The sequence below is a fragment of the Rutidosis leptorrhynchoides genome, chromosome 4 (genome assembly GCF_046630445.1).
Source record: "Rutidosis leptorrhynchoides isolate AG116_Rl617_1_P2 chromosome 4, CSIRO_AGI_Rlap_v1, whole genome shotgun sequence".
Taxonomy (NCBI): domain Eukaryota; kingdom Viridiplantae; phylum Streptophyta; class Magnoliopsida; order Asterales; family Asteraceae; genus Rutidosis; species Rutidosis leptorrhynchoides.
The window spans coordinates 532,680,200-532,706,664 of NC_092336.1; the positions used below are offsets into that span (position 1 = coordinate 532,680,200).

A 26,465-nucleotide genomic window follows, 5' to 3' on the forward strand; every position below is an offset into this window, starting at 1 on the left:
TGAAGAAAGCACCTGAAGACGCCCACACAATCATTGCTGATTTAGCTTCCTATTCCCATAATTGGCATCAAGAAATAGAATTCTCTAGATCATCAAATGTTGCTAGTATTGAAAGCAATGATGAAATTGCTTCTTTAAAAGTTCAAATAGAAAATCAAGCAAGGCAAATCGAGAAAGTAACCAAGGAAATGCATGCTATCAGAGTAGGATGTGAACTATGCCAAGGTCCCCATCTTACTAGAGATTGTGATCAAAGTACAATGGAAGAGCAAGCAAATTTCTTAGGTTACTTACGAAAAGGTGAAATGAACTTCAGTGATTTTCCAGCTATAGAAGCAAACAACCGAAAATATCCTCCAATAAACAGCTATCAAGTAGGAGGACCTTCAGGATTAAATAATAATAACTATCAAAATAATAATAACTATCAAGGAGGAAATCCAGGTTACCAAAATAACCGGAATTTCCTAAATCAAAATCAAAGAAATCCGCCACCAGGTTATAATAACCGAAATCAACCTCAACGAAATTATCAAAATAATTTCCAACACAATCAACCACAACCACTAGCACTTATGCAACCACAACCATTAGCAATTATGCAACCTCAACCTGAGAGGAAATCTGGTTTAGAAGATCTCTTAAGAGATTTTATGGTTAAGCACGAGCAAAATGCAGAGCTCCAAACTCAGCAAATCCGAAATCAACAAGCCACAATACAAAACTTAGAAAGGGATGTTGGAAGGATATCACAGTTACTATCAGAGAGACCACCAGGTACTCTCCCCTCAAATACTCAAGTGAATCCCAACAACCCCCAAACAAGGAACGAGCATGTAAATGCTATAACTACTAGAAGTGGTTTAACTACTAAACCGGAGACTCTTAAGTCCCCGAAAGTTCCTTTATGTCCTTCTGTTTTACAAATACCGGTTGATGAAAATGAGCAAGTTGACAAAGAACAAGAGAAAGATGATCCACCTGAGGTCATACCAAAGAAAAGTGAAGAACCGACAGTAAAGGTGCATAAGGAACCTATTCTATACCCAAAAGCATTAAAGAAAGACAGACTCGCGAGGCGATATGAGAAATTTGCGGACATGATTAAGCAAATTAGCATTAACATGCCACTCGCGGAGGTTCTTAGGGATATGCCCAATTATGGGAAGTTTTTAAAGGATCTCATATCCTCGAAGGGTAAATACCACGATGTTTCTGCCACATTCCTTCATGAGGAATGTTCGGCCATCTTAAAGAAACAAAATGTACCTCCAAAATTAGGAGACCCTGGTAGTTTTATCATACCATGTATGATGGGTGATTCGGTGTTGTACGATGCACTAGCCGACCTAGGTGCAAGTGTTAACCTAATGCCTTACTCATTATATTTAAAACTTGACTTAGGAGACTTAAAACCAACCCGGATGGGTATTCGATTAGCAAACCAATCATTTGATACTCCCATAGGTATAGCCGAGGATATACTTGTAAAAGTTGGCTCACTTATCTTTCCCGTCGACTTTGTTATTCTAGAAATGCAAGAGGACACAAAAGTTCCTATCATTTTAGGACGTCCTTTCCTAAACACTGCAGATGCTATCATTAATATCCAAAAAGAACAATTGAGTCTAGGTGTGGGAAACGAGAGAATAATTTGTCACATTGACAAAGCCATGAAAAGACCCACTTCTACCGATGACTCTTGTTTTCAAATTGATGTTATAGATCTTTGTGTCGAGAATGAATTGAAGGAGCTACTTGAAATTGATATCCCGGGGTTAGCCCCGGTAAGTGAGAATGAATACTTCAATATTGATAAAGATTTTGATGAGTTGATGAAGGTGGTCACGGATGACGAGACCATAATAGAAGAAATTCCCAAGGAAGAGGAATCGTTTAAGGAAATCAAAAATGAAGATAGATTTCGTATAAAAAATTCCTTAGAAGAACCACCCGTACTAGAGCTTAAAGAGCTACCCAAACACTTGGAGTATGCTTATCTCGAAGGTACATCTCAATTACCAGTAATTATTGCTTCACATCTTTCAGATAATGAGAAGGATAAGCTAATTTCTGTATTAAAAACCCATAAAAAGGCTATAGCCTGGAAAACAACCGACATTCCGGGAATAAACCCATCTTATTGTACACATAAAATTCTCCTTGAGAATGACTACAAACCCGTAGTACAAAGACAACGCAGGCTAAATCCCAACATGAAAGAGGTTGTTAAAAAGGAGGTCGTCAAGCTTCTTGACGCCGGGTTAATCTACCCCATCTCCGATAGTCCATGGGTTAGTCCAGTACAAGTAGTACCCAAAAAGGGGGGTACAACCGTTATATTAAATGAAAAGGACAAACTCATCCCAACTAGAACAGTTACCGGCTGGAGAGTCTGTATTGATTACAGACGTCTAAATGATGCCACTAGAAAGGATCATTTCCCGTTACCTTTTATTGATCAAATGCTTGAACGATTAGCGGGAAAAGAATATTATTGCTTTCTAGACGGTTTCTCCGGTTACTTCCAAATTCCAATTGATCCCAACGACCAAGAAAAGACCACATTCACTTGTCCTTTCGGTACCTTTGCTTATCGCCGCATGCCGTTTGGTTTATGCAATGCACCCGGAACCTTTCAAAGGTGCATGATGGCAATCTTTGATGATATGGTAGAGGATTGTATGGAAGTCTTCATGGATGACTTTTCCGTATTTGGAGACTCCTTTGAATCGTGTCTTTTCAACCTTGAACGTATGCTTATCCGATGTGAGAAAGCAAACTTGGTCCTAAATTGGGAAAAATGCCACTTCATGGTGAAAGAGGGCATTGTACTTGGTCACAAAATATCTCGTGCGTGAATAGAGGTAGATAAAGCTAAAATTGAAGTTATCTCTAAGCTACCTAAACCATCAAATGTTAAAGCCATTAGAAGCTTTCTTGGTCACGCAGGATTCTATAGGCGATTTATCAAAGATTTTTCTAAAATCGCCCGCCCATTGACCAAGCTTCTTGAAAAGGATGCTCCATTTGACTTTGACACTAATTGCGAGAATGCATTCTCGATTCTTAAGTCAAAACTCACACAAGCTCCCATTATGGTATCTCCAGATTAGAGTATGCCATTTGAGCTAATGTGTGACGCAAGCGATTATGCCTTAGGTGCTGTTTTAGGACAACGTCAAGATAATCATTTTCTACCGATTTATTATGCAAGTAAAACTCTAACAGGAGCCCAAATTAATTATACCACCACGGAAAAAGAACTCCTAGCGGTTGTTTATGCATTCGATAAATTTCGGTCATATTTGGTGTTGTCCAAGACCATTGTTTACACGGACCATTCGGCACTTAGATACCTATTCTCGAAACTAGATGCAAAACATCGTCTCATACGTTGGGTTCTTTTACTTCAAGAATTTGACATTGAGATACGTGACAAGAAAGGAGCTGAGAATCTAGCTGCCGATCATTTATCCCGACTTGAAAACCCCGAATTAGATAAACTTGATGATACAATCATCAAAGATACATTTCCTGACGAATCTCTAATGAGGGTTGAAAAAGAATCTGAAATCCCATGGTTTGCCCATTTTGCAAACTATCTTGCTTCAGACATTCTACAAAAAGGACTTACTTATCAGCAAAAGAAGAAATTCTTTGCAGATTTGAAGTCATATTTCTGGGAATACCCAGACCTATTTCGTGTTGGTGCGGATCAAATAATTCACCGTTGTGTGTACGGACAAGAAGCTCAACAAATTCTTGAGCATTGCCATTAAGGGCCAACCGGCGGTCATTTCGGACCAAACCACACTGCAAGAAAAATCCTTGATTCGGGCTTTTATTGGCCCACGATCTTTAAAGATGCCCATAATTTCGTTCGGACTTGTAATGCATGCCAACGAACGGGCAACATCACGAAAAAGGATGAGATGACTCAAACCGGCATCCAAGTTTGTGAAATCTTTGACATTTGGGGAATAGATTTCATGGGACCATTTCCAAGTTCACATAAGTGCAAGTACATACTAGTAGCCGTTGATTATGTATCCAAGTGGGCTGAAGCAAAAGCTTTGCCTACAAATGATGCTAGGGTGGTGGTAAACTTCTTGAAAAATCTCTTCTCACGCTTTGGAATCCCAAAAGCACTCATATCCGACCGAGGAACACATTTTACCAACAACCTTCTTGAAAAGGTGTTGAAGAAGTATGGCGTAACTCATCATTTCTCTACTCCGTACCACCCGCAAACAATTGGTCAAGTGGAGAACACGAATCGTGCCTTAAAACGCATACTTGAGAAGACGGTTAATAACAACCCTAAAATCTGGCAACGCAAGTTAGATGACGCGTTGTGGGCTTTTAGGACTGCGTATAAAACACCAATAGGTACCACACCATTTAGACTTGTATACGGTAAAGCGTTTCATCTACCTGTTGAAGTTGAACACAAGGCATACTGGGCTATGAGAGAATGTAATACTGACCTTGTACAAGCCGGAGAAAATAGGTTATTACAACTTAACGAACTAGATGAATTAAGATTACAAGCCTACGAAAATTCTAAAACATATAAAGAAAAAACTAAAGTATGGCACGATGCAAGATTAAAAAAGAAAGAATTTGAACAAGGGGATAAAGTATTGGTATTCCAATCACGTTTCAAGTTTTCACCTGGTAAACTTAGATCCCGATGGACTGGGCCATATATAATAAAACAGGTTTTTCCATCCGGATATGCAGAGTTGTATGGTAAAGACGGTGGAACTTTCAAAGTGAACGGACACAGACTCAAGTTATACTTTGAAGAAATCAATACTACGGAAAGAGACGAAATCACCTTCTACCCTAAGGACAAATAAATTCAGGGTAACTCTAAGGTTTTAAACTCCATTCTCGATTTTTATTCTTATCTTTAAGAGTGGAGTTAGATTGGTCTTTCCCTAGCAGACCCTAAAGAACTAGTCTTCTCCCTCCATTCTACCTTTTTAATTTCTTTTTATTTTTATTATGTAATTTCAAGATGCACAGTCAGTATATCTACAACCATTTCATTTTAAAGTGGGATAAGATTTTACCGAGGGATGTGGTGTTAGATATTAAGAAAAGATGCGATAAGGCGAGGAAAGAAGAAAGACAGAAACTAAATGAGACAAACTATGCAAGAGGAAAATCTAAATCAGCTAAAAGGCGTCGAGCATGTCATTTGGGTAAATGTGTGAAATGTGGAAAACCGACTCACTCCGGAGATTGCCCAAAGAACCAAACGGGCTCTAATTACGAGTACGTAACCTTATGCCGAGAAGGGCCTTTAAAATGTGCAGAAGAAAACCTCTTAAACCAGCGAGGTTACGCCTACGAAGCAATGGGGAGCGAAATAATGCGACTCCACTACGAGGCGAGCCAACGAGGCTTCACTCTTTAAATCTTTTTCTCGCCAATTGTGTGTTTGTGCATTTTTGTGTGTAATGTTTTGGTGTGTTTGGTTTGTTTTTGTTTGTTGTATGTTCTATTAAAACGGTCTACCATTTAAAAGTGATGAACCTTGAGTTCAATATGTTTTCATTGAAAACGATAAATGTTAAGTGTTACAACTGAATTATCGTTTTTCAAATTGCACGAAATTTCTTGTTGGATTCATAAGATATCTGTTAAATAGTAAACCACGAAAACAAAATAAAAATTTAAAAAAAAAAATCCTTTCTACTAAATTGAAGGTGAAACGCCTTGAGTTTAACTTGTTTCTTTGAAAATGAAAATGTTTAGGTGTCACAACTGAATTTTCATTCTTCAAATTGCACAAAATTTTTTGTTAAATTCTAAAAGTCTACAGTAGATTGCAAAATATACCTTTTTATCAATAACCGTAAAAATATATAACTTGTAAATCTTTGTCGTGGATAATGATAGGTTTGACGACCGAATTTATCTCTACCTAATCGATAGGAAACAAAGTTTTAAGTTTGAAAATTAGTTGATTTAGGGGTATACAAAAAAATAGAGTGTATTTTAATTTGTGTAATTTTTATTTTTCATGTACTTGTTCTAAAAATTAAAAATGTTAATATTTTTAACACAAAAAAATAGAGTGTTTTTATTTTATTTTAAATTTGTTTTCGAAAAAGATTAAAAACTTTAACTTTTAATGGATTGAATTTTATAAATTGAAATTAGAAATTTATAAACGGATTAAGATCAGGTGTAACAACCAAATTTCCGTTACAAATATAAATTTAATAAAGATATTTTAAAAATTCAATTGATTTTAAGTTATACAAAAAAAAAAAAAAGAAAAAAAAAAAAGAGCCAAAGCTTACGCGTAGGGTGTAGCAGTACACGAATCGTGTGGAATTTAAAGCATACGCGAAACGTGTAGACCTACGCGAAACGCGTAGGGTCAAAAATCTGGACATATCAGATCGGGCAGAGGGCTGTTCTTCACACACTCTCTTTCAATTTTTTTCTGCTGTGGACGAGAAGAAAACACAAAAACCCAAAAATCACACCCAAAAACTTAAATTAACACTTCCAATCTTCCCCAATTCTTCAATTTTTCAACATGCCTAGATTGGTAAGGGTCCTAAACCCATTTTACCTCATGTTCTTCAAGTTTTTCATTATTTATTTTTATGGCTTTAATCCGAATTATATGCATGATATTGTTGATTTTTGCTTGATTATTGCTATATCTATGTTGTTAGTAAGATAATAAACCCGATTAGCATGAAAAACTGATGTTTAATTGATTATTGAAAAATTAGGGTTTATACAAATTGGGGATAATTGAAAAATTGATACTGAGGTGTGTTATTTTGGTTGTAATTAGGTGTTTTTAAGTGTTTTGTTGGTAGTTAGAACTCTTGAACATGATTTTGATTGTTTGATTTTGTGATTTTTAATTTTAGCCTAAATTTGATAATTTTTGTAAATATCATGAATCAAGTATGAATTGTAATGTTGTTAAGGATTATTTAGAAGCTGAAATACACGCAATGTGATTGAATTAAATTCGATATACTTAGATAAATTGCATGTTTTCACTTATGAATTAGACTTTGTATATGAAACTTGATTTTTGATTTATGATTTTTGGTTTGTTTCTGCTTTGTTTTGAATCATAGAACTAAAAATTCCAATGTTGCTGAAACAAGTTGATTCTTGTGTTGATTGAAAACAAGCTTTTATGTTGAATTTAGACTCTTTGCTAACATTAACACATCCTATTGGGATGATTTTCTTGATTTAAAATGTTATGCAGGGACCAATTAGAATGAGGGCATTTAACCAACAACAAGCAGAAAATCAGGTTACACCCGAAATGGAACAACAACTCTTGAACCTACACCCGATCCTGTAATTTCCTAATGAATTACATCAAAGGGTACAAAAGGTTAAGGATTTGCTCATTCTGGTAAATAGAACCATCTCTCCAGTTTACGTTGTTGATTGGGCTCCCCTAGGAGACCCAGTCAACCTAGATACACCGATAAGGGAAATTTTAACCCAAAGTTTCACGGATGAATTTGGGGTAATTACGTATTATAATGACTTTGAGAGATTGTTTAGGTTGAATTCTCCTGTATATAGAGAATTGTGTTTGGAATTCTATTCTACCGTCAGGATGAATATACACCCTGAAAATATCGAAGATACTAGATTTCTACAATTTCGACTGGGTAGGGTAGATAGAGTAATGTCCCTAGGCGACATGACTTTGGCTTTAGGGATTTACGACGGTAATGAGATAAATGCTCCAGGTTTTTGGGAATATATTTTTACAGGAGCTAGGTATACAGGAGATTATGATTCTTTGAGCGTCTGGCGTTCTTTTTCCCAAAAGAATACATATGTAGCAGGCCAAGAATCATACCTTAAGATCACTGATGTTCGCTATCGAATAATTCATAAATTTATAGCGAACACAATTAACCAAAGGGCATTCCTTAATACAGATAAGATTAATTATGTTGACCTTTGGTATTTAGATGCAATCAGAGATAGGGATACATTTATTAGTATACCCTATGGAGTGGCCTACTTTTTGGCCCATATAGGTAAGGGTGCTCGAGGATCCAGTGACATGTCGGGGGGTCACTATGTCACGTGTTTGGCAGCCTGGTTCGGTCTCAACCCGAACGAATTAGATCCTCCAATCCAGCCGATAGATCAACGGGTTCGTACTTTAGGATTGGAGGTGTATAAGACAGCTAAGGCTATACGTGTGAGGGGTGGGGTACGTAGTTTAAGGCAACAGGAAGTTGCTGCTCACGCACCTATGGAGGAGGATGATGAACCCGCGAGGGAAGCTAGGAGGAGACGCAGAGAGACAGATCAGGCTAGCTCGTCTCATACAGGTACTTCTGATTTCGATATGCTCCAAAATTCTTTTAACGCATTGAGTTTAGATGTACGTAACTCATATCAAAACTGGGGAGTGAGATCAGAAGACCAGTATACTGCTTTGTCTCGACAATTGGGGGATATTAGGCATACCCAACTAGATCAGTATAATATTCTGTCTAACATCCGATACGATCAGAGGGGTCAGGGAGCACAATTAGAGTGGGCGCATCATCAGGCATATTTATACGCGTCTAACCCGCAGAATTACGCACCCTCAGCCTATCCTTCATACCCCCAATGGCAGACACCCAATGACCCTCTACCTCCACCATATGACCATAACGCCGCCATAGCCGCGAGTTAGGATGCATATAGGCGTTTCTACGAGGAACAACGCCTAAACGAACAACGGCAGCGACAGCAACAGGAAGAAGGCGAACAGGGAGGCCCGTTTTGGAATCCATTTAACTAGTTCTATTCTTTAAAACATTTTTATTTTTATGGTTTGTAATAACATAATTGTATGGTGTGTATTGATACTTTTTATGTTTCTTATGTTTTATTATATATTAGCAAGAAAGTAGTGTGGGGTAAAAATTGTTTTGTACGATTGAAGTACAACCCCATGTTTTGTATGTTTTTAACATGGTTTTGACAGGTACAGAAGAAAATGCAATTAGACGAAACGAAACATCGAATTACATTGTGATACAAACATTGGATATAATCATAGGTAAAACAATTTGAAAATCCAAATCGGTTAACAAAGGAAGTTCCAAATACTTCACACTTTTTGTCCTCTCAAATTTATACATTATTATATGATTTTATGTAATGAGGGCATTACATAATCTCAAGTGTGGGGTGGGAATATATAAATTCTCGAGAACTTATAATTTGGTGATTTTTATCAAGATTTATAAAATTTTTAAACAAATATATCAAATGAATTTTTAAGGTAACTACGAGCGATTAAAGCATAGGTGTCAAAAACCGAAATTATCGTCTCAATACATTAAAAACGCATAAGTTTATTTGTTTAAAACCTATAAAAGAAAACCAATTATAACAAGAATTTATAAAACCTTATGTTGAGAACCATATATCACATGTTTCTATGAAGTTATTGCAGATATCATTGCTTTGGAACGTATAAACCTGAATATTCCACTATTACGAGTAATAGAGGATGAATCAAGTCCATCCCGTAAGGAAGTAAAGTCTTCCAAATTGACACACTTGCTAACTTATGTTAGAAGATGTAGTCCAGAACAGCTGTAGGTTGACGAAAAATCTTGAAAAGTCATCCCTAAGATCGGCTGGAAATCCACCTAACCTCAGCATCAAACAGGGTTTTTGGTGGTCAGACTTATCCTAACCATGAGAAGGATATGTTTCGTACAATGGGGGGGCACAATGCAAATTAGCTTTTAAGACTAATGAATCTAATCCCCAGATGGATGATCTCCGTAAAGATCAACTGCATCTATGTTTGACCGTAGTTAACATACATATGCCATAACAAATTGAGGTGTGCAAACTCATGGTTCACCGATGATATTTGGACACGATATAATTTTGTTCTAAAACTTATGCTATTTTATGAATTATATTGTGTAAAACTATTTTTTGGACATTCGGCTTCAAGTTCCATGATACTACAATCATAGGGGCGAATAGCTTGCTAATTGCCGACTGAGACTTCGGTTTTCAGTTACCCTCAACCAGAATTTGAGGTTAAAACCGGAAAACGTGTCTAGTGTAAAAACTAGCATGACATTTTATAAAATCATAAAACGTTTTCACAAGGTCCAATTTTCCCTAAGGATCCAAATTTTTAAACCCTAATCACGAGTTTCATGTTTGTTTCTGTTGTCAGAATTTCGTTTCGTGTGGTGTGCGTGTGATTCAATAAAAATTGTGTAGTGTTTCAAACTATTCCATATAGCGTGTGTTTCATTTCGTGTAGTGTGCGTTGTGTGATCTAATGTTCAATAAGGAAAAATATGTAATGTTCCGATTCTGTTAAAAGATGTAATTGCTTGAGGACAAGCAACATTCAAGTGTGGGGTATTTTGATATTGCTCTAAACATACATATTATTTGACGCAATATCAGTTATATTTCATCAGCTTTTATCATTTACAAAGACATTCAATGTATAATATTCAAGAAAAACGACAAAAGCAGACACGAGCTTGAAGTTTGAAGAAACGACGATAAAACGAGGGGTTTTAACCAAATTTATATCAAGAAACGTTTATCCGAATGAAAGTACAAGATGATCGAAGAAAAAGATTTCAAATGGAAAGTCCCAAGTCAATATATATCGATACGAGGTCAACAAAGAACAAACGAGAAAATAAAAATATCAAAACTGCCATTTACTCTTACGCGAATCGTGTGACCTTACACGAAACGCGTAGCAATTTAGCCTTACGCGAATCGTGTGAGTCTACACGAAACGCGTAATATTAGGCCGAATTTAATCATGAATCAGATAAGGGGTGGCTGCTTTTTGTGTTTTAAATCAATTCTTTTGGTTCAATGAGCTACAGCAAGGATTCAATTGAACTTACCTACTACTTCCATTGTGATGATAAATACGGAGTACTATCAACAGAATGAGGACACATTTTTAGTACAATACATAATATATTACATACAACAATTACTATACATGAGAAGATATCATTCTGTAAAATTAGTTTCAAGTTCAAATATTTAGGGTAGTTTCAAATATTAAGGGTGTATTGTTCGTGATTAAGGGTATTATTGTACGCGTGAAAAGGGTGTTATTATTGTAATTTTCTACCATTTGAAGTTAATGAAAGTGAAGAATTTTTAGTAAGTTTACTCTGTTAAAATTATCATTGTTATTATGTTTGCATATTTATATTTTTATGTTTACCTTAGTGTAATGAATAGCTAAATTTCCATAGTGTTTGCTTAGATGTAGAGCCCCTAGTGAAATGGATTGTTATCATTTGTAAAAGTTAAAATGTAACTTTAGTATTTTTAATATTGAGCCTAGTTAAAAGAACCATTATTATGTAATTAGGTATTTAACCCTTGCCACTTAATTTATTAAATTTAAATAACGAAAGTTGTTTTTATTTACATAAATTAAGCTTCAACATTAAAAATGATCTAGACGAATTTATGGATAAGTTATTAACACCAATTTAGAAATAAACTTCGGTGGTTTGGGTAATATCAATAATTATATGATAGTGAAATTGTAAAAAGGGAAACCGTTACGATTTGGGTATTGGCGAAATTCAAAACTAGGCTAGGTCTCAATTTAAATACTTAGGGAATAGTAGCTATCTAAATAGAATCCGATGAAAATTAGATTTATTTTAGTTAGTCGTAACCTTATATTTATTCGAAAGAAAAATATAAAGTTTATTACTAAAACATTTTAAATAGGGTGTAAACTTAAAACAATCCATGGACCTAGGGGTGACACATTTAAGTAAACACTCTCATTTATCCCATTTATATTTATTATAAAAGTATTATTATTATTATTATTTATGAATTATTATTATAAAATATAAAAGATTACATAAAAATACTTAAAATTCGTACCAGACTGTTTGTCACATCGTATAAGTCATACGCGAAACGTGTATGATTACACAAAACGCGTACGCCTGTTTACCAAACTGTACGATCAGATCTACACAATTCGTGTAAGGTTTAAGATATACGCGATACGCGTATAAATACGCGAAACGCGTAGACAGTAATCCGGCTACAGTACCAGCTAGGTTAAAAATTAGGGTTTTAGTTATTTAATTATTTATATTTAGGTTATTACTATATAATTAGTATTAGTTATTTTAAAATAACTTAAATACATGTTTTAATCCTAATAATTAGTATTAATTATTATAAGTTTATAATTTATAATTAGTTTATAATTAGATAATTAATTTAATTCCTTTTAACTTGTAGTAATTTTATTAAACATGTCATTTAGTTAATTTAAATAAGTTTATATTATAATTGCTCAAAACAAAATTCTAAACATATAGTTTTATTAAAAGTTACTATTTTACTAATTACCCTTTAGTAATAAAATATTCACATCCTAATTAGTATAATCTCATTTAGTTCCTTTTTAAGTTAATTATTGTAATCTTGTAATTTTATTTATGAAATTAGTTAGGTTATTTTCTATTACTGTTATATTATAAATTCCTAATCCCAAACCCCCTTTAATTAAGTTTGACATCAAAGACTATTAAAAACCATTAAACACTCCATCTCCCTGTGGAACGAATCGGATTTACCGACAAACTAAACTACACGGATAGGACTAGTTGCCTATATATGTGTGAAATCAACCTAAATTCAATAAAATACCACATATACAATAAATCAGTTCGTGTAACAAAACAACTCAGATCCGTTCAAAATAAAGGTTACGTTTCACCCTCATCAGTTACTGATCCCCACGACCCTGTAAGGTCCTTCCCAGATTGGCCCTAACTTTCCAGTGTTTTGGGCCCTGCTTGCTTGGTTGTCGCGCCACACAAGGTCTCCCACCTTGTACGTTCTTGCCCTTACGCGTTTTTCGTAATACTTTGCAATGCGCTGCTTGTTGGCGGCTTCTCTGATGGCCGCCATTTCTCTGCGCTCCTCTGTGTAGTTCAGGTTAGTGAGCAATCTTTCGTCGTTCTCGCCTTTGCTGTATGACAAAATTCTTTCTGTTGGAACTGTTATCTCCGCTGGGATAACCGCCTCTGAACTGTACACCAAACTGAATGGTGTCTCTCCTGTACTGTTCTTGTGCGTCGTTCTGTGCACCCATAGGATTTTGGGTAACTCATCTACCCATCCGCTGTGCTTCATTCCCAACCTTGCTTTGATGGAGTGCACAATGTCTCTGTTGGTGACCTCACATTGACCATTGGCCTAAGGGTGTGCAACAGAGGTGAAGCGTTGCTTGATATTCAAATCTTGACACCAGCTGCAGAAGGGATTACCTTCAAATTGTGTACCGTTATCGCTAACAATCTCATTAGGTACACCGAACCTGCACACAATGCTCTCCCAGAAGAAATCTCTAACTTGCTTACTGGTAATAGTACGCAATGGCTTTACTTCCACCCACTTAGTGAAGAAGTCGATAGCTACCACCAGGTATTCAGCGTTTCTCGCGCCCTTTGGGAAAGGTCCCACTATGTCGATGGCCCATTTGCAAAATGACCACGGTGAAACGATAGGTATCATGGGATGTTGAGGTACTCTACTGACGGGCGCATGTAGCTGACACTCCTGGCAATCTCTGACCCTTTCAGTTGTGTCTGCGTACATTCTAGGCAAATAATACCCTAGTCGCTTAATCCTCTCGGTGACTGTCCTCCACCCGGAATGTAACTCGCAGGATCCCTTGTGAACCTCATCAATGATCATGGCAGCCTCTTTAGGTCCCACGCAGCGCAGGGATGCACCTAAATAGGACTATCAATATAAAATTTCCCCTCGCAACTCGTAGTTTGGTGTCTTCACCCTAATCTTCATCGCTTCCTTCTCTCCCTCGGGTAAAGATCCGGTTCGCAGGAATTCTATGATATCTGTCATCCAAGTCGCTTTTTCTTCTTCAACAGATGCGATCGTTGTTCCGGGCACTGTAGACTTCGTGAAGTTTTGCTCTACTAATATTTTCTTTTCTAGGTGATTGAAGGTGAGGGCAGCCAGTTTACTGAGTACATCTTCCTGCTTGTTCTGGCTCCTGGGAATTTGGCTGATTCTGAAGTCGACAAACGTGTCGGCTAGTGAATGAACCAGAGCCAGGTACGATTGCATGGACTTGTCATTGGCGTCAAAGGTGTTGTTTATCTTATTGGAGACTAGCTGTGAGTCCATGTAAGCTTGTAGTTTCTTTATTCCTAGCTCTCGAGCTATGCGCATTCCTGCTAATAACGCCTCATATTTTGCCTCGTTGTTTGTCACCTTAAAGTTGAATCGTAACGCGTATGTATGCTCTTCCTGATGTGGACCTGTAAGGATTAACCCCGCGCCGGCGCCTTCAGAGCTCGCCGCGCCGTCGGTATAGAGCTCCCACAGTTCGAGCGGTGGCGCGGGAAGCTGTTCAGGGTGATCAATTGCCGGCATATCAGCGGCTATTTCGGCTAAATAATCGGCCATCACCTGCCCCTTGATAGCTCTTCTAGCGCAGTACAAGATTTCATGCTCACCTAGCTTTATAGCCCATTTGGTTAGCCTACCTGATATCTCGGGCTTGTATAGTGGCTGTCGAATTAGTTGATCGGTGAGCACCGTTATTGGATGTGCTTGGAAGTACCTGCGCAGACGTCGAGCGGTAACGACGAGTACATACATAAGTTTTTCTATGGGGCGATAATTCAGTTCACTTCCTGATAGCGCTTTGCAGACGAAGTAAATTGGCATTTGGTCTTCCCCTCGTTCGGCAACTAAAACGGAGCTAACAGCCTCCTTAGATACCGCAAGATAAAGTATCAGGGTTTTGCCGGTAATCGGCGCTGTTAACGTCGGGAGGTCTTTGAGGAGTGCCTTCATCTCCTGGAACACTTTTTCCACCTCGTTGGTCCACTTAAAATCTGACTTCTTAGCGCAGTTCTTCAAGGTGTGAAAGAATGGGAGTGATCTTTCGGTGGCCTTGGACAAGAATCGCGTCAATGAGGCTAACTTGCCATTGAGGCTTTAAAATTGCTTTTTTGTTTTTGGGGAAGGCTTTTTTTCAATGGCTTCGATCTTTTTTGGGTTAGCCTTGATTCCACGCGGAGTCACAATGTGTCCCAAAAAATTCCCTTCCTCTTCTCCAGAGCTGCACTTGGCCGGCTTGAGTTTCATGTTGATGCTTCGGAGCATGTTAAACGTTTCGAGTATATCGGCCAATAATTGTTCCTCGGTATTGCTCTTAATGACGAGGTCGTCAACATACGCCTCAAGGTTGCACCTATCTGCTTAGCGAATGCCGTATCGATAGTGCGTTGATATGTAGCGCCTGCGTTCTTCAGTCCAAAGGGCATCTTAGTGTAACAGTAAATCCCTTGGTCCGTGTGGAACGCGGTTTTCTCTTCATCCTCTTCCGCCATTTGTATCTGGTGATATCCTTTGTAGGCATCTAGGAAGCACTTGAACCAAAAACCAGCAAGCGACTCTACTTTCCAGTCAATTTCTGGCAAAGGATAGTTATCTTTGGGGCAAGCTTTGTTGATGTCTTTGAAATCAATACAAAGTCGCCACGTTCCATTTGACTTGGCTACCAGCACATGATTGGCCACCCATGTCTGATAGTTCACTTTGCGCAGTAAGTTGGCTTTAACCAGCTTATCCACTTCTCAGCGCAACCACTCGCTTCTTTCTGAGGCCATTGGCTGCTTCTTTTGCTTGATTGAGGTCAAATTGATGCTGGCGCGGAGGTGATGCTACGCTATCCCTTGTGGTACTCCAGTCATGTCAGCATCGCGCCAACAAAACACATCAGAGTTAGCGACGAGGATATTCCTCAGCTTTTCCTTAGTCTCCTGTGTGAGGCTTCCCCCTATTTTTACATTCTGCTCTGGATACTCGGGATTAACTATAACCCACCATTCATTTGCGCCCCTTTCTTCGGGAGTAGCGCTACCCTTATCATTAACAGAAGTGCACAAAGTGTCCAGTGGCGTTAACTCGAGTGTGGCGATTCCTTGATCTGTCAGGAATCGGACCATCCCATGAATGGTGGATGGTATAGCGCCAAATTTCTGAATGGAAGTCCTTCCGAGTATAGCGTTGTACCTAGAGTACGAGCGTATAATGCAGAACTCTATGCTCTTGGTGCACTTCTTTGATTTATCTCTGCTGTCTCTCAGCTCTAGCTTCAAATCCAAGATTTCGATGGGCCACGCTGACTCTTCAGAAAATTCAGACAAGGACGTAGTCGGAGGTTTAATGGTTCGCCTCACTGTTGTGGGTAGCTGTCGGAAGCAATGCTCGTACATGATATCGACACTACTGCCGTTGTCTATGTGAAAGTGCTTGACGCCGTGTCCTGACTCTGGAAGATATCCCTGCACTACAATTGGTGCACAGGAAGTGTTGAACGCCTGTATGGAGGGAAATGATATCTCTATCATCGTCGAGCCTCCGGCAGCGCTAGGTTTGTGCTTCGTTCCTTGCTGCGGTAGGCAGTTGGCCATTGAATGCAATTATTTTTTCGCGACAGGTGCCTGTATAGAAAAAATAAATGAGAAGTGAACATATAGAAAAAAGATCAAATCAAAACCTTTTAACTTGTATGTCCCACGGATGGCGCCAAATGATCAAGCATAGAATAATCGGGCCGGGTTCGGTCCATGCTTGACATCAATAAGGGGGGATTTAAGGGTCAATTGAGTTTAACTCTCTAATCTGGAGTACCGTGAATAACCCTTTGCGAGATGATGATCTCAACAGGGGTGGTTAAATATAGACCCACCATCGGCGGGTAGTCCGGTCCTAGATGGCTCGTGCTATGTGGTAGGATTTATGTTCGAGGAACGTTACCTGTATATCAAGGATGTCTAGTGAAATGCTATGAGTCCAGTAGCGCGGGTAAGAGTGGCGCTGTATAAACAGCGCGACTGATCCGTACGAATATACTAAAAATAGTATGTGTGTAATTTTCTGAAAAGAACCAGTCCCTTCCCTTGTGATTCGAGTCAGTTATTTATAGCTACAGTGCTTTCCATTCATTGGAGCCACGTGTTCCACGTTCTTTTTTGCCTGTACTGCCTGGTAACTTCGTGGAGGGGACAGGGAATAGTACTGTGACGACCCGGAAATTTTCGACTAAATTTAAACCTTATCTTTATATTATTCTGACACGATAAGCAATGTTTGTTAAGTTAAATCTCAAGGATTTTAAACTATGTTTATACATTCATTTAAACCTCGACCAAATTCCAATGATTCACGAACCATTAAATGAACATATATGAATATGTATGTATATGTGTATATGTTATAAATTGAAAATGTCAACAAAGTATTTAAAAGTATAATGCTTTATATGAACGTATTTGTTTCAATATGATTATCGACGAAATTAAAAAAATATATATTAAATGATTAAATTATCAGAAACATTGAATTATGATTACAAGTCTCTGTTGAGAGGTCCACTATGATTTGAGAAATCTATTCCTCTTAACGATATTCAGAATAATTTGTAAAGCTATTTATAAATAAAAATAAAAAGTGTCATTTACGAAAGTTAGACAAAAGCTAGTGGAGAATTGGTTTCCATAATATTCTATTAATCTATTTTCAAACGTACAAAAACGTTTTCAGTTTAAAAAAAAACTTTATTATTAAACTTTTATAAATATCTAGAATCACTTTTGACAACTCATTACTTAACCAGTATAATAAATATAACGATATTTATATTTTATTTCATTAAATATATATAACGATTTAAATTAATATTATATATATTTATACGCGTATTATACATACATAGTTTTTATACTTTTACTATACTTTAACTTTACCTTTACTTTACTTTTACTATACTTTAACTTTAATAATTCACTTTAATAATTCATACTTTAATAATTCACTTTAATAATTCATACTTTAATAATTCACTTTAATAATTCATACTTTAATAATTCACTTTAATAATTCATACTTTAATAATTCACTTTAATAATTCATACTTTAATAATTCACTTTAATAATTCAAAAATCTATTATAAATAGAATTCAATAGGTTTCATTATTTCATAGAAACTTGAAAATATATTTCTCTAAACTCTCTCAATCGATTTACATATATATATATATATATATATATATATATATATATATATATATATATATATATATATATATTTGCTCTGTATTATTTCAAGATATTATTAGTATACATAAAATATTACGACGGAGTGATGTCCGAGTGATTTCAAAATAGTTTTTTTGAATGAGTCGAAGCTAAGGAAATTATGGGTTATAGCTATGAAAGTGATGGGTATGGTTCATGGGTATGCTCGTGAGGTCAATCTAGTGTTTATCATCTCCGTTGCGTCTACGTACTTTCCTGCAATATTGAATCTCAATATTGATACGTGAGCACTCATAACTTAACTTTTATATATCAATAGTGTATCCCTGACTAGTGCTCGAGTATATAGGATTATGCATGCTTGTACATTCGATATTGTCCTTAGATAGGTTTGTTGAATCCTGAATTAGATACATATGCTACTGAGATAGGGTATATGATATGCATGTCATTGGAAAGCTAGCGAAAAATTAAGAACTTTTCATTTAGATATCGAATGGTTTCGATGAACGGATTTGAAGTTATAGTCAACTGAATTTTAGTATTATTGTTAAAATGATTATCGTCGTTATTATTTTAATAGAAATATCATTGTTATTATAAAATATCATTATTACTATTATGTTAGTATTATCATTTTATCATAATAACATTTTTAGTAAATATAAATATTGTTATTTTTTTTATAGAATAATAATAATTATTATTACAAAATAATACAACTTTTACTTATTATTATTATGATCAATATTATTTTATCAAATAAATAGGGGATACAAAGATATTTTTCACCACGCGTAATATAATTACATTAATAATACTTACCACTATAGTTTTAAGATATTAAGTGAACTTTATAAATTTTACTACTTAAGATATATAAAAGTATATTTTATCATATATAAACGTTAATATAAATTTTTATTAATAAATGACTTTTATTATTATAAAATCTAATAAATATATTTAAATATATAAAACGACTATAGTTAAGTTATATAATAAACACGTATAAATTTTAGAAGTCATTTTGGGTCAAGTTGACTTTTGTTGACTTTTGCATATTAGTCTCGAGCATTAGGATTGTGGTACACTATGACTTGACCAAAAATTGTTAGACAAATATTGACCAACATATAAATATATATAATTAATATAGGTTCATGAATCCGAGGCCAACCTTGCACTTGTTAAATGACGTTATATGTATTTTTACTACGAAATACAGTATGGTGAGTTTCATTACTCCCTTTTTATATATATTTTTGGGCTGAGAATACATGCGTTGTTTTATAAATGTTTTACGAAATAGGCACAAGTACTAAAACTAATTCTATGTGGGTTTAAACCAGAAATATACCCTTAGCTTGGTAACATTAAACTACTTGTCTATGTACGGTAGGCGCGAATCCTAAAGATAGATCTATTGGGCCTGACAAACCCCATCCTGACTATAGGATGCTTTAGTACTTCGAGGTTATATTAAACACACCTGATCTGGTGTACTTCAGAGGGTAAAACATGAACGTTAAGGCTTGTTGCCGGGTGCCTACAACTTATAGAATAATTTTATACACTTGCGAGTGTACATATATTTATAAACGGAAATCTTGTGGTCTATTAATATATTGAAATGATTGTTATGATAAACCTATGAACTCACCAACCTTTTGGTTGACACTTTAAAGCATGTTTATTCTCAGGTATTAAAGAATTCTTCCGCTGTGCATTAGCTTATTTTAAGGATATTACTTGGAGTCATTCAAGACATACTTTGAAAGACGTTGCATTCGAGTCGTTGAGTTCATCAAGATTAATATTAAGTCAATTATAGTTGGATGTAATATGAAATGGTATGCATGCCGTCAATTTTTGATGTAAAGAAAGTTTGTCTTTTAAAAACGAATGCAATGTTTTATAAAACGTATCATATAGAGGTCAAATACCTCGCGATGTAATCAACTATTGTGAATCGTTTATAATGTATATGAACGGGTCCTTTCAGTTGGTATCAGAGCGGTGGTCTTAGCGAACCAGGTCTGCATTAGTGTGTCTAACTGATAGTCGTTAGGATGCATTAGTGAGTCTGGACTTCGACCGTGTCTGCATTTCAAAAGTTTTGCTCATCATTCTTGTCGGAAATTACCTGCTTATCATTCTTAGTCTAGACACATCTTATTGCATTGATTGCATGAATAGTGTATAGACAAAATTCATATCTTAGCGTATCTGCTAATTCATATCTTAGCGTATCTGTTACTGTAAACTTTGCATGACATATTCCGTAAATTCCTCCGTAATCTACGAAACCTTTTGCTCTATATAATTAGAATACCACCCGATAGCCGAAAAATCATTTCATATCCAAAAATTCTTTATTCAATCATACGAAATGGAATTCGTCATTAGTTCAAGTCCCTCGGATTCCGAAATGGAATCCCACTCAAGTTCCGAAAGCAGTGTGACCGGAATGGATCAACCAATTAGTCATCATCTATTCTGGATGAATTGGGGATGGGTTCGTAGCCTCCTTAATCATTGGAGACAAGAAGAAGGTGATCCCTTCCATCCACCACATTGCCCTCTTGGCGAAGAACCTGAAGCACTTACCGGCGAACCTATCCGAAACACCATTTTCTCTCTTATTTCTAGAGTATCTCGTCACGATTACATACTACACCAAATTCTAGATTTTATTTATCCGCTCGTCCGAACCGAGAATCACCCCGGTGTAATAGAAGAAGTCAACGAGCTTCACGCTCGGGTAGTGGCTTTGGAGAATATGGTGCAAAGGTTACAAACACCAGCAGCAGCACCAGCAGCATAAACAGTACCACCATCAGCAACACCAACAGTACCATTACCACCACCAACAACAACCGCATCGCAAACCTCAACTTCACAATCTGTCCCATGAGCATCGACGTCATACGCCCTGTAGATACTAAGGAATACCACAACGATGAAGTATTGATTCATAACTTCATTGGGAAAACATTCTATGACGATTATGTAATTTCTAAAGTTTAGAAATTATCTATCCTAGCCTTAACCATAAATCAAGTGAGTTTAATTTAATATTAACTCATTAAATCTATATTACATCTGAAGAAATATACACATATATTTCCATAAAGACTGTAATAAAATTCTTTTGTACAAAATATTAATTGTGACATTTTTTTAAACGGGTAGGTAATACCCGAGAGATATATAAATTCACAATTAATATGTTACATTCTTCGAATCTGATTCAGCAAATCATCCATTATACTCCCTACTTTCATAACAATATACATTCTTTTATAGAAATCAAAACAATCATACTCATTCAAAAATCTAATTACATATTCTGATTTTGAAATCGCCGAATTCAATTCAAGTTATAAACGATATCATCACTCTTAGATTCTTACATCTTTCAAAGCTATACTTTAACTTCAAAACTGTGTTAGAACATCGTATGTATATTAACGATTATAATCTGTGTTCAAGCCCTTCGAAATATCTGAAGACACTTCAAATAATGAACAATCGAGATGATGATCCAACCACATGTTATCCACAGTTACGTACCTGAAAAACTCTTGAAACCAAAGTCATAATTTAACATGTATCCATGTCAGACCTTTTGGCATTTACTAGCTAAAATAACTTTTCAATCCCTTCTAAAAATAGACAATTTTGTCACAGCTCCAACAAACCAACTTCAATTGTTCATTCGAATAAGCCTTATTATAATGATTACCCCTTCATCATTATTACCGGGGAACCTTTCATATCTCGCCACATTAGCAGTAAACTTATTAACAACTTCATTGATCTTTGACTTTCCGAAAAATCTTTATATTTATCAAAATCCCATCATTTACTCATCTGCATCTTGTAACGAGAATTGCCATATGACTCATCAGAAATTAGCAATCAGTATTTTGAAATCTCGTAGCATGTCTACGCCAACAATTATATGTGTCTATCTTCTGGACTTATATACTTTGAATGTGAAGTTTCTGAAAAACACCCTAAACTGCGAACTAGTTCTCGAAATACTGATGAAGCATAAAAAACTGTAAACGATCTTAACAGTAAAAAGTTTGATGACAAAGAATAGTAAGGTGGAAAAGCTGAGAAAAAGAGAAGGTTTGGAACTGGAAAACGGATTGAACAGACTATGAAGGAGGCTGTGGACAAATCACAAAGACTAAATCTGCCTTTAAAGAATCCAAATGATTCAGTGCCTGCTAAAGTCATTAACGAATACCTTACTCTTTATTCTAAACCTTTACAGACAAATCTTCATCATCATCCATCAATATTAGAAATTCTAAGATATTATCATATCTTTCATTATAAATATCCGCGATATTTCTGAAGATATTTTCACAACTAATCTTATCTGAAGTCATTTATCTCTTTGCGCTATCAGTGTTACATCATATAAGAAACTATTAGTTTCTATATTCTATAAACTTTTGAGTTTAAATTATGAATGTTTTGAAGTAGTGTTGGGAACTGAAGCATGAGTTAGTATAATATAATGACACTTGATCAACGTGATTATATTACAGTAAGTCATGCTGAGTTTCTAATGGGACATGATGATTCACAGACCATGCCGTCATCATGTTCCATGTTACACGACTCTTGTATTCTATTTAATCTCTAAAAATATCAAGAATATATTTTCTTGATGATTCGGTCTTTTCAGGGTATTCTGGTAAATTAACAAATCAAGATCGTGCCATTACCATTTCCTTCTTAGAACATTAACTATGTTCATTTTGAAATTCATATCTGCGAATACTGGACCATTACAAACGTTGCTTAATCGCAAGAAGAAGAAACGAAAGGACAAAACTCCAAAATAGAAATTGGAGTATAAATCGCAGCAAATAGAAGGGAGCATTAACTGTGGATGTCAATGATTATAGAAGACAAAAGCAGGGGCTTTGAAATATAAGGGAAGATATAAAACCCAACAACCACCCAAAAATTATAAACCGTATATATCGATGCATATAGCAATATAAAGACACGAAAGAACTAAAAACACTATAAAATCGAGAGTATAGTAGAAGTAAATAGATTCTTCCGGAGGCAGATGAAAAAGAAGAACGACAGATATGAAAGTGAGGAGTATATCGAGAATCAGTACTGGATGAAGCATATTGACAAATACTTTAAAATATGAGTTGAGGGAGAAAGAATAGAAGGTGTGAGTTGTAAGGAAACGAAGGAGGTGGATTTATAGTGAAATACCCGACAGAGAAATCAAGATGGATTATTTTATTAATTCGAAGAGAATCATAATCTCCTTAATCACCGAAGCATCAAATCCAACATAGATTACAAATATTTTCTTTAAATTCGGAGATCAATTGTGATGACGTCAAAAGATATGACGAATCACTATAATCTTATTTCCTTCATTTACGATAACTTCCCTCATACGCTTTGAGTAATCGAATTATTTTATCCATACTTCTTAGACATGATAAAACTTCATAATCGTCATAATAACATTCTCATTGTTAGCCATAACGACCTCTATCAAATTTCGGGGACGAAATTTCTTTAACGGGTAGGTACTGTGACGACCCGAAAATTTTTGACTAAATTTAAACCTTATCTTTATATTATTCTGACACGATAAGCAATGTTTATTAAGTTAAATCTCAAGGATTTTAAACTATGTTTATACATTCATTTAAACCTCGACCAAATTCCAATGATTCACGAACTATTAAATGAACATATATGAATATGTATGTATATGTGTATATGTTATAAATTGAAAATGTCAACAAAGTATTTAAAAGTATAATGCTTTATATGAACGTATTTGTTTCAATATGATTATCGACGAAATTAAAAAAAATATATTAAATGATTGAATTATCAGAAACATTGAATTATGATTACAAGTCTCTGTTGAGAGGTCCACTATGATTTGAGAAATCTATTCCTCTTAACGATATTCGGAATAATTTGTAAAGCTATTTATAAATAAAAATAAAAAGTGTCATTTACGAAAGTTAGACAAAAGCTAGTGGAGAATTGGTTTCCATAATATTCTATTAATCTATTTTCAAACGTACAAAAACGTTTTCAGTTTAAAAAAAAACTTTATTATTAAACTTTTATAAATATATAGAATCACTTTTGACAACTCATTACTTAACCAGTATAATAAATATAACGATATTTATATTTTATTTCATTAAATATATATAACGATTTAAATTAATATTATATATATTTATACGCGTATTATACATACATAGTTTTTATACTTTTACTATACTTTAACTTTACCTTTACTTTACTTTTACTATACTTTAACTTTAATAATTCACTTTAATAATTCATACTTTAATAATTCACTTTAATAATTCATACTTTAATAATTCACTTTAATAATTCATACTTTAATAATTCACTTTAATAATTCATACTTTAATAATTCACTTTAATAATTCATACTTTAATAATTCACTTTAATAATTCAAAAATCTATTATAAATAGAATTCAATAGGTTTCATTATTTCATAGAAACTTGAAAATATATTTCTCTAAACTCTCTCAATCGATTTACATATATATATATATATATATATATATATATATATATATATATATATATATATATATATATATATTTGCTCTGTATTATTTCAAGATATTATTAGTATACATAAAATATTACGACGGAGTGATGTCCGAGTGATTTCAAAATAGTTTTTTTGAATGAGTCGAAGCTAAGGAAATTATGGGTTATAGCTATGAAAGTGATGGGTATGGTTCATGGGTATGCTCGTGAGGTCAATCTAGTGTTTATCATCTCCGTTGCGTCTACGTACTTTCCTACAATATTGAATCTCAATATTGATACGTGAGCACTCATAACTTAACTTTTATATATCAATAGTGTATCCCTGACTAGTGCTCGAGTATATAGGATTATGCATGCTTGTACATTCGATATTGTCCTTAGATAGGTTTGTTGAATCCTGAATTAGATACATATGCTACTGAGATAGGGTATATGATATGCATGTCATTGGAAAGCTAGCGAAAAATTAAGAACTTTTCATTTAGATATCGAATGGTTTCGATGAACGGATTTGAAGTTATAGTCAACTGAATTTTAGTATTATTGTTAAAATGATTATCGTCGTTATTATTTTAATAGAAATATCATTGTTATTATAAAATATCATTATTACTATTATGTTAGTATTATCATTTTATCATAATAACATTTTTAGTAAATATAAATATTGTTATTTTTTTTATAGAATAATAATAATTATTATTACAATATATACAACTTTTACTTATTATTATTATGATCAATATTATTTTATCAAATAAATAGGGGATACAAAGATATTTTTCACCACGCGTAATATAATTACATTAATAATACTTACCACTATAGTTTTAAGATATTAAGTGAACTTTATAAATTTTACTACTTAAGATATATAAAAGTATATTTTATCATATATAAACGTTAATATAAATTTTTATTAATAAATGACTTTTATTATTATAAAATCTAATAAATATATTTAAATATATAAAACGACTATAGTTAAGTTATATAATAAACACGTATAAATTTTAGAAGTCATTTTGGGTCAAGTTGACTTTTGTTGACTTTTGCATATTAGTCTCGAGCATTAGGATTGTGGTACACTATGACTTGACCAAAACTTGTTAGACAAATATTGACCAACATATAAATATGTATAATTAATATAGGTTCGTGAATCCGAGGCCAACCTTGCACTTGTTAAATGACGTTATATGTATTTTTACTACGAAATACAGTATGGTGAGTTTCATTACTCCCTTTTTATATATATTTTTGGGCTGGGAATACATGCGCTGTTTTATAAATATTTTACGAAATAGGCACAAGTACTAAAACTAATTCTATGTGGGTTTAAACCAGAAATATACCCTTAGCTTGGTAACATTAAACTACTTGTCTATGTACAGTAGGCGCGAATCCTAAAGATAGATCTATTGGGCCTGACAAACCCCATCCTGACTATAGGATGCTTTAGTACTTCGAGGTTATATTAAACACACCTGATCTGGTGTACTTCAGAGGGTAAAACATGAACGTTAAGGCTTGTTGCCGGGTGCCTACAACTTATAGAATAATTTTATACACTTGCGAGTGTACATATATTTATAAACGGAAATCTTGTGGTCTACTAATATATTGAAATGATTGTTATGATAAACCTATGAACTCACCAACCTTTTGGTTGACACTTTAAAGCATGTTTATTCTCA

General features: G+C 34.7%; 3 protein-coding genes across 3 annotated transcripts; all 3 read right to left on the bottom strand.

Annotated features, from left to right (window-relative positions):
- Positions 1-12,795: 12,795 nt before the first annotated feature.
- Positions 12,796-13,209, bottom strand: LOC139842585 (uncharacterized). Its single transcript, XM_071832704.1, has one exon. The coding sequence runs from the start codon at positions 13,207-13,209 to the stop codon at positions 12,796-12,798; it is 414 nt and encodes a 137-aa protein (XP_071688805.1).
- Positions 13,210-13,824: 615 nt separating this feature from the next.
- On the bottom strand, positions 13,825-14,901 carry LOC139842586 (uncharacterized). The gene has a single exon (XM_071832705.1). It carries the CDS (start codon positions 14,899-14,901, stop codon positions 13,825-13,827), a length of 1,077 nt encoding a protein of 358 aa, XP_071688806.1.
- A 144-nt stretch (positions 14,902-15,045) lies between these two features.
- On the bottom strand, positions 15,046-16,526 carry LOC139842587 (uncharacterized). The gene is made up of 3 exons (XM_071832708.1): positions 15,795-16,526; positions 15,386-15,635; positions 15,046-15,305 (listed from the first exon to the last, which is right to left on the bottom strand). Exons 1-3 carry the CDS (start codon positions 16,524-16,526, stop codon positions 15,046-15,048), a joined length of 1,242 nt encoding a protein of 413 aa, XP_071688809.1.
- Positions 16,527-26,465: the final 9,939 nt, after the last annotated feature.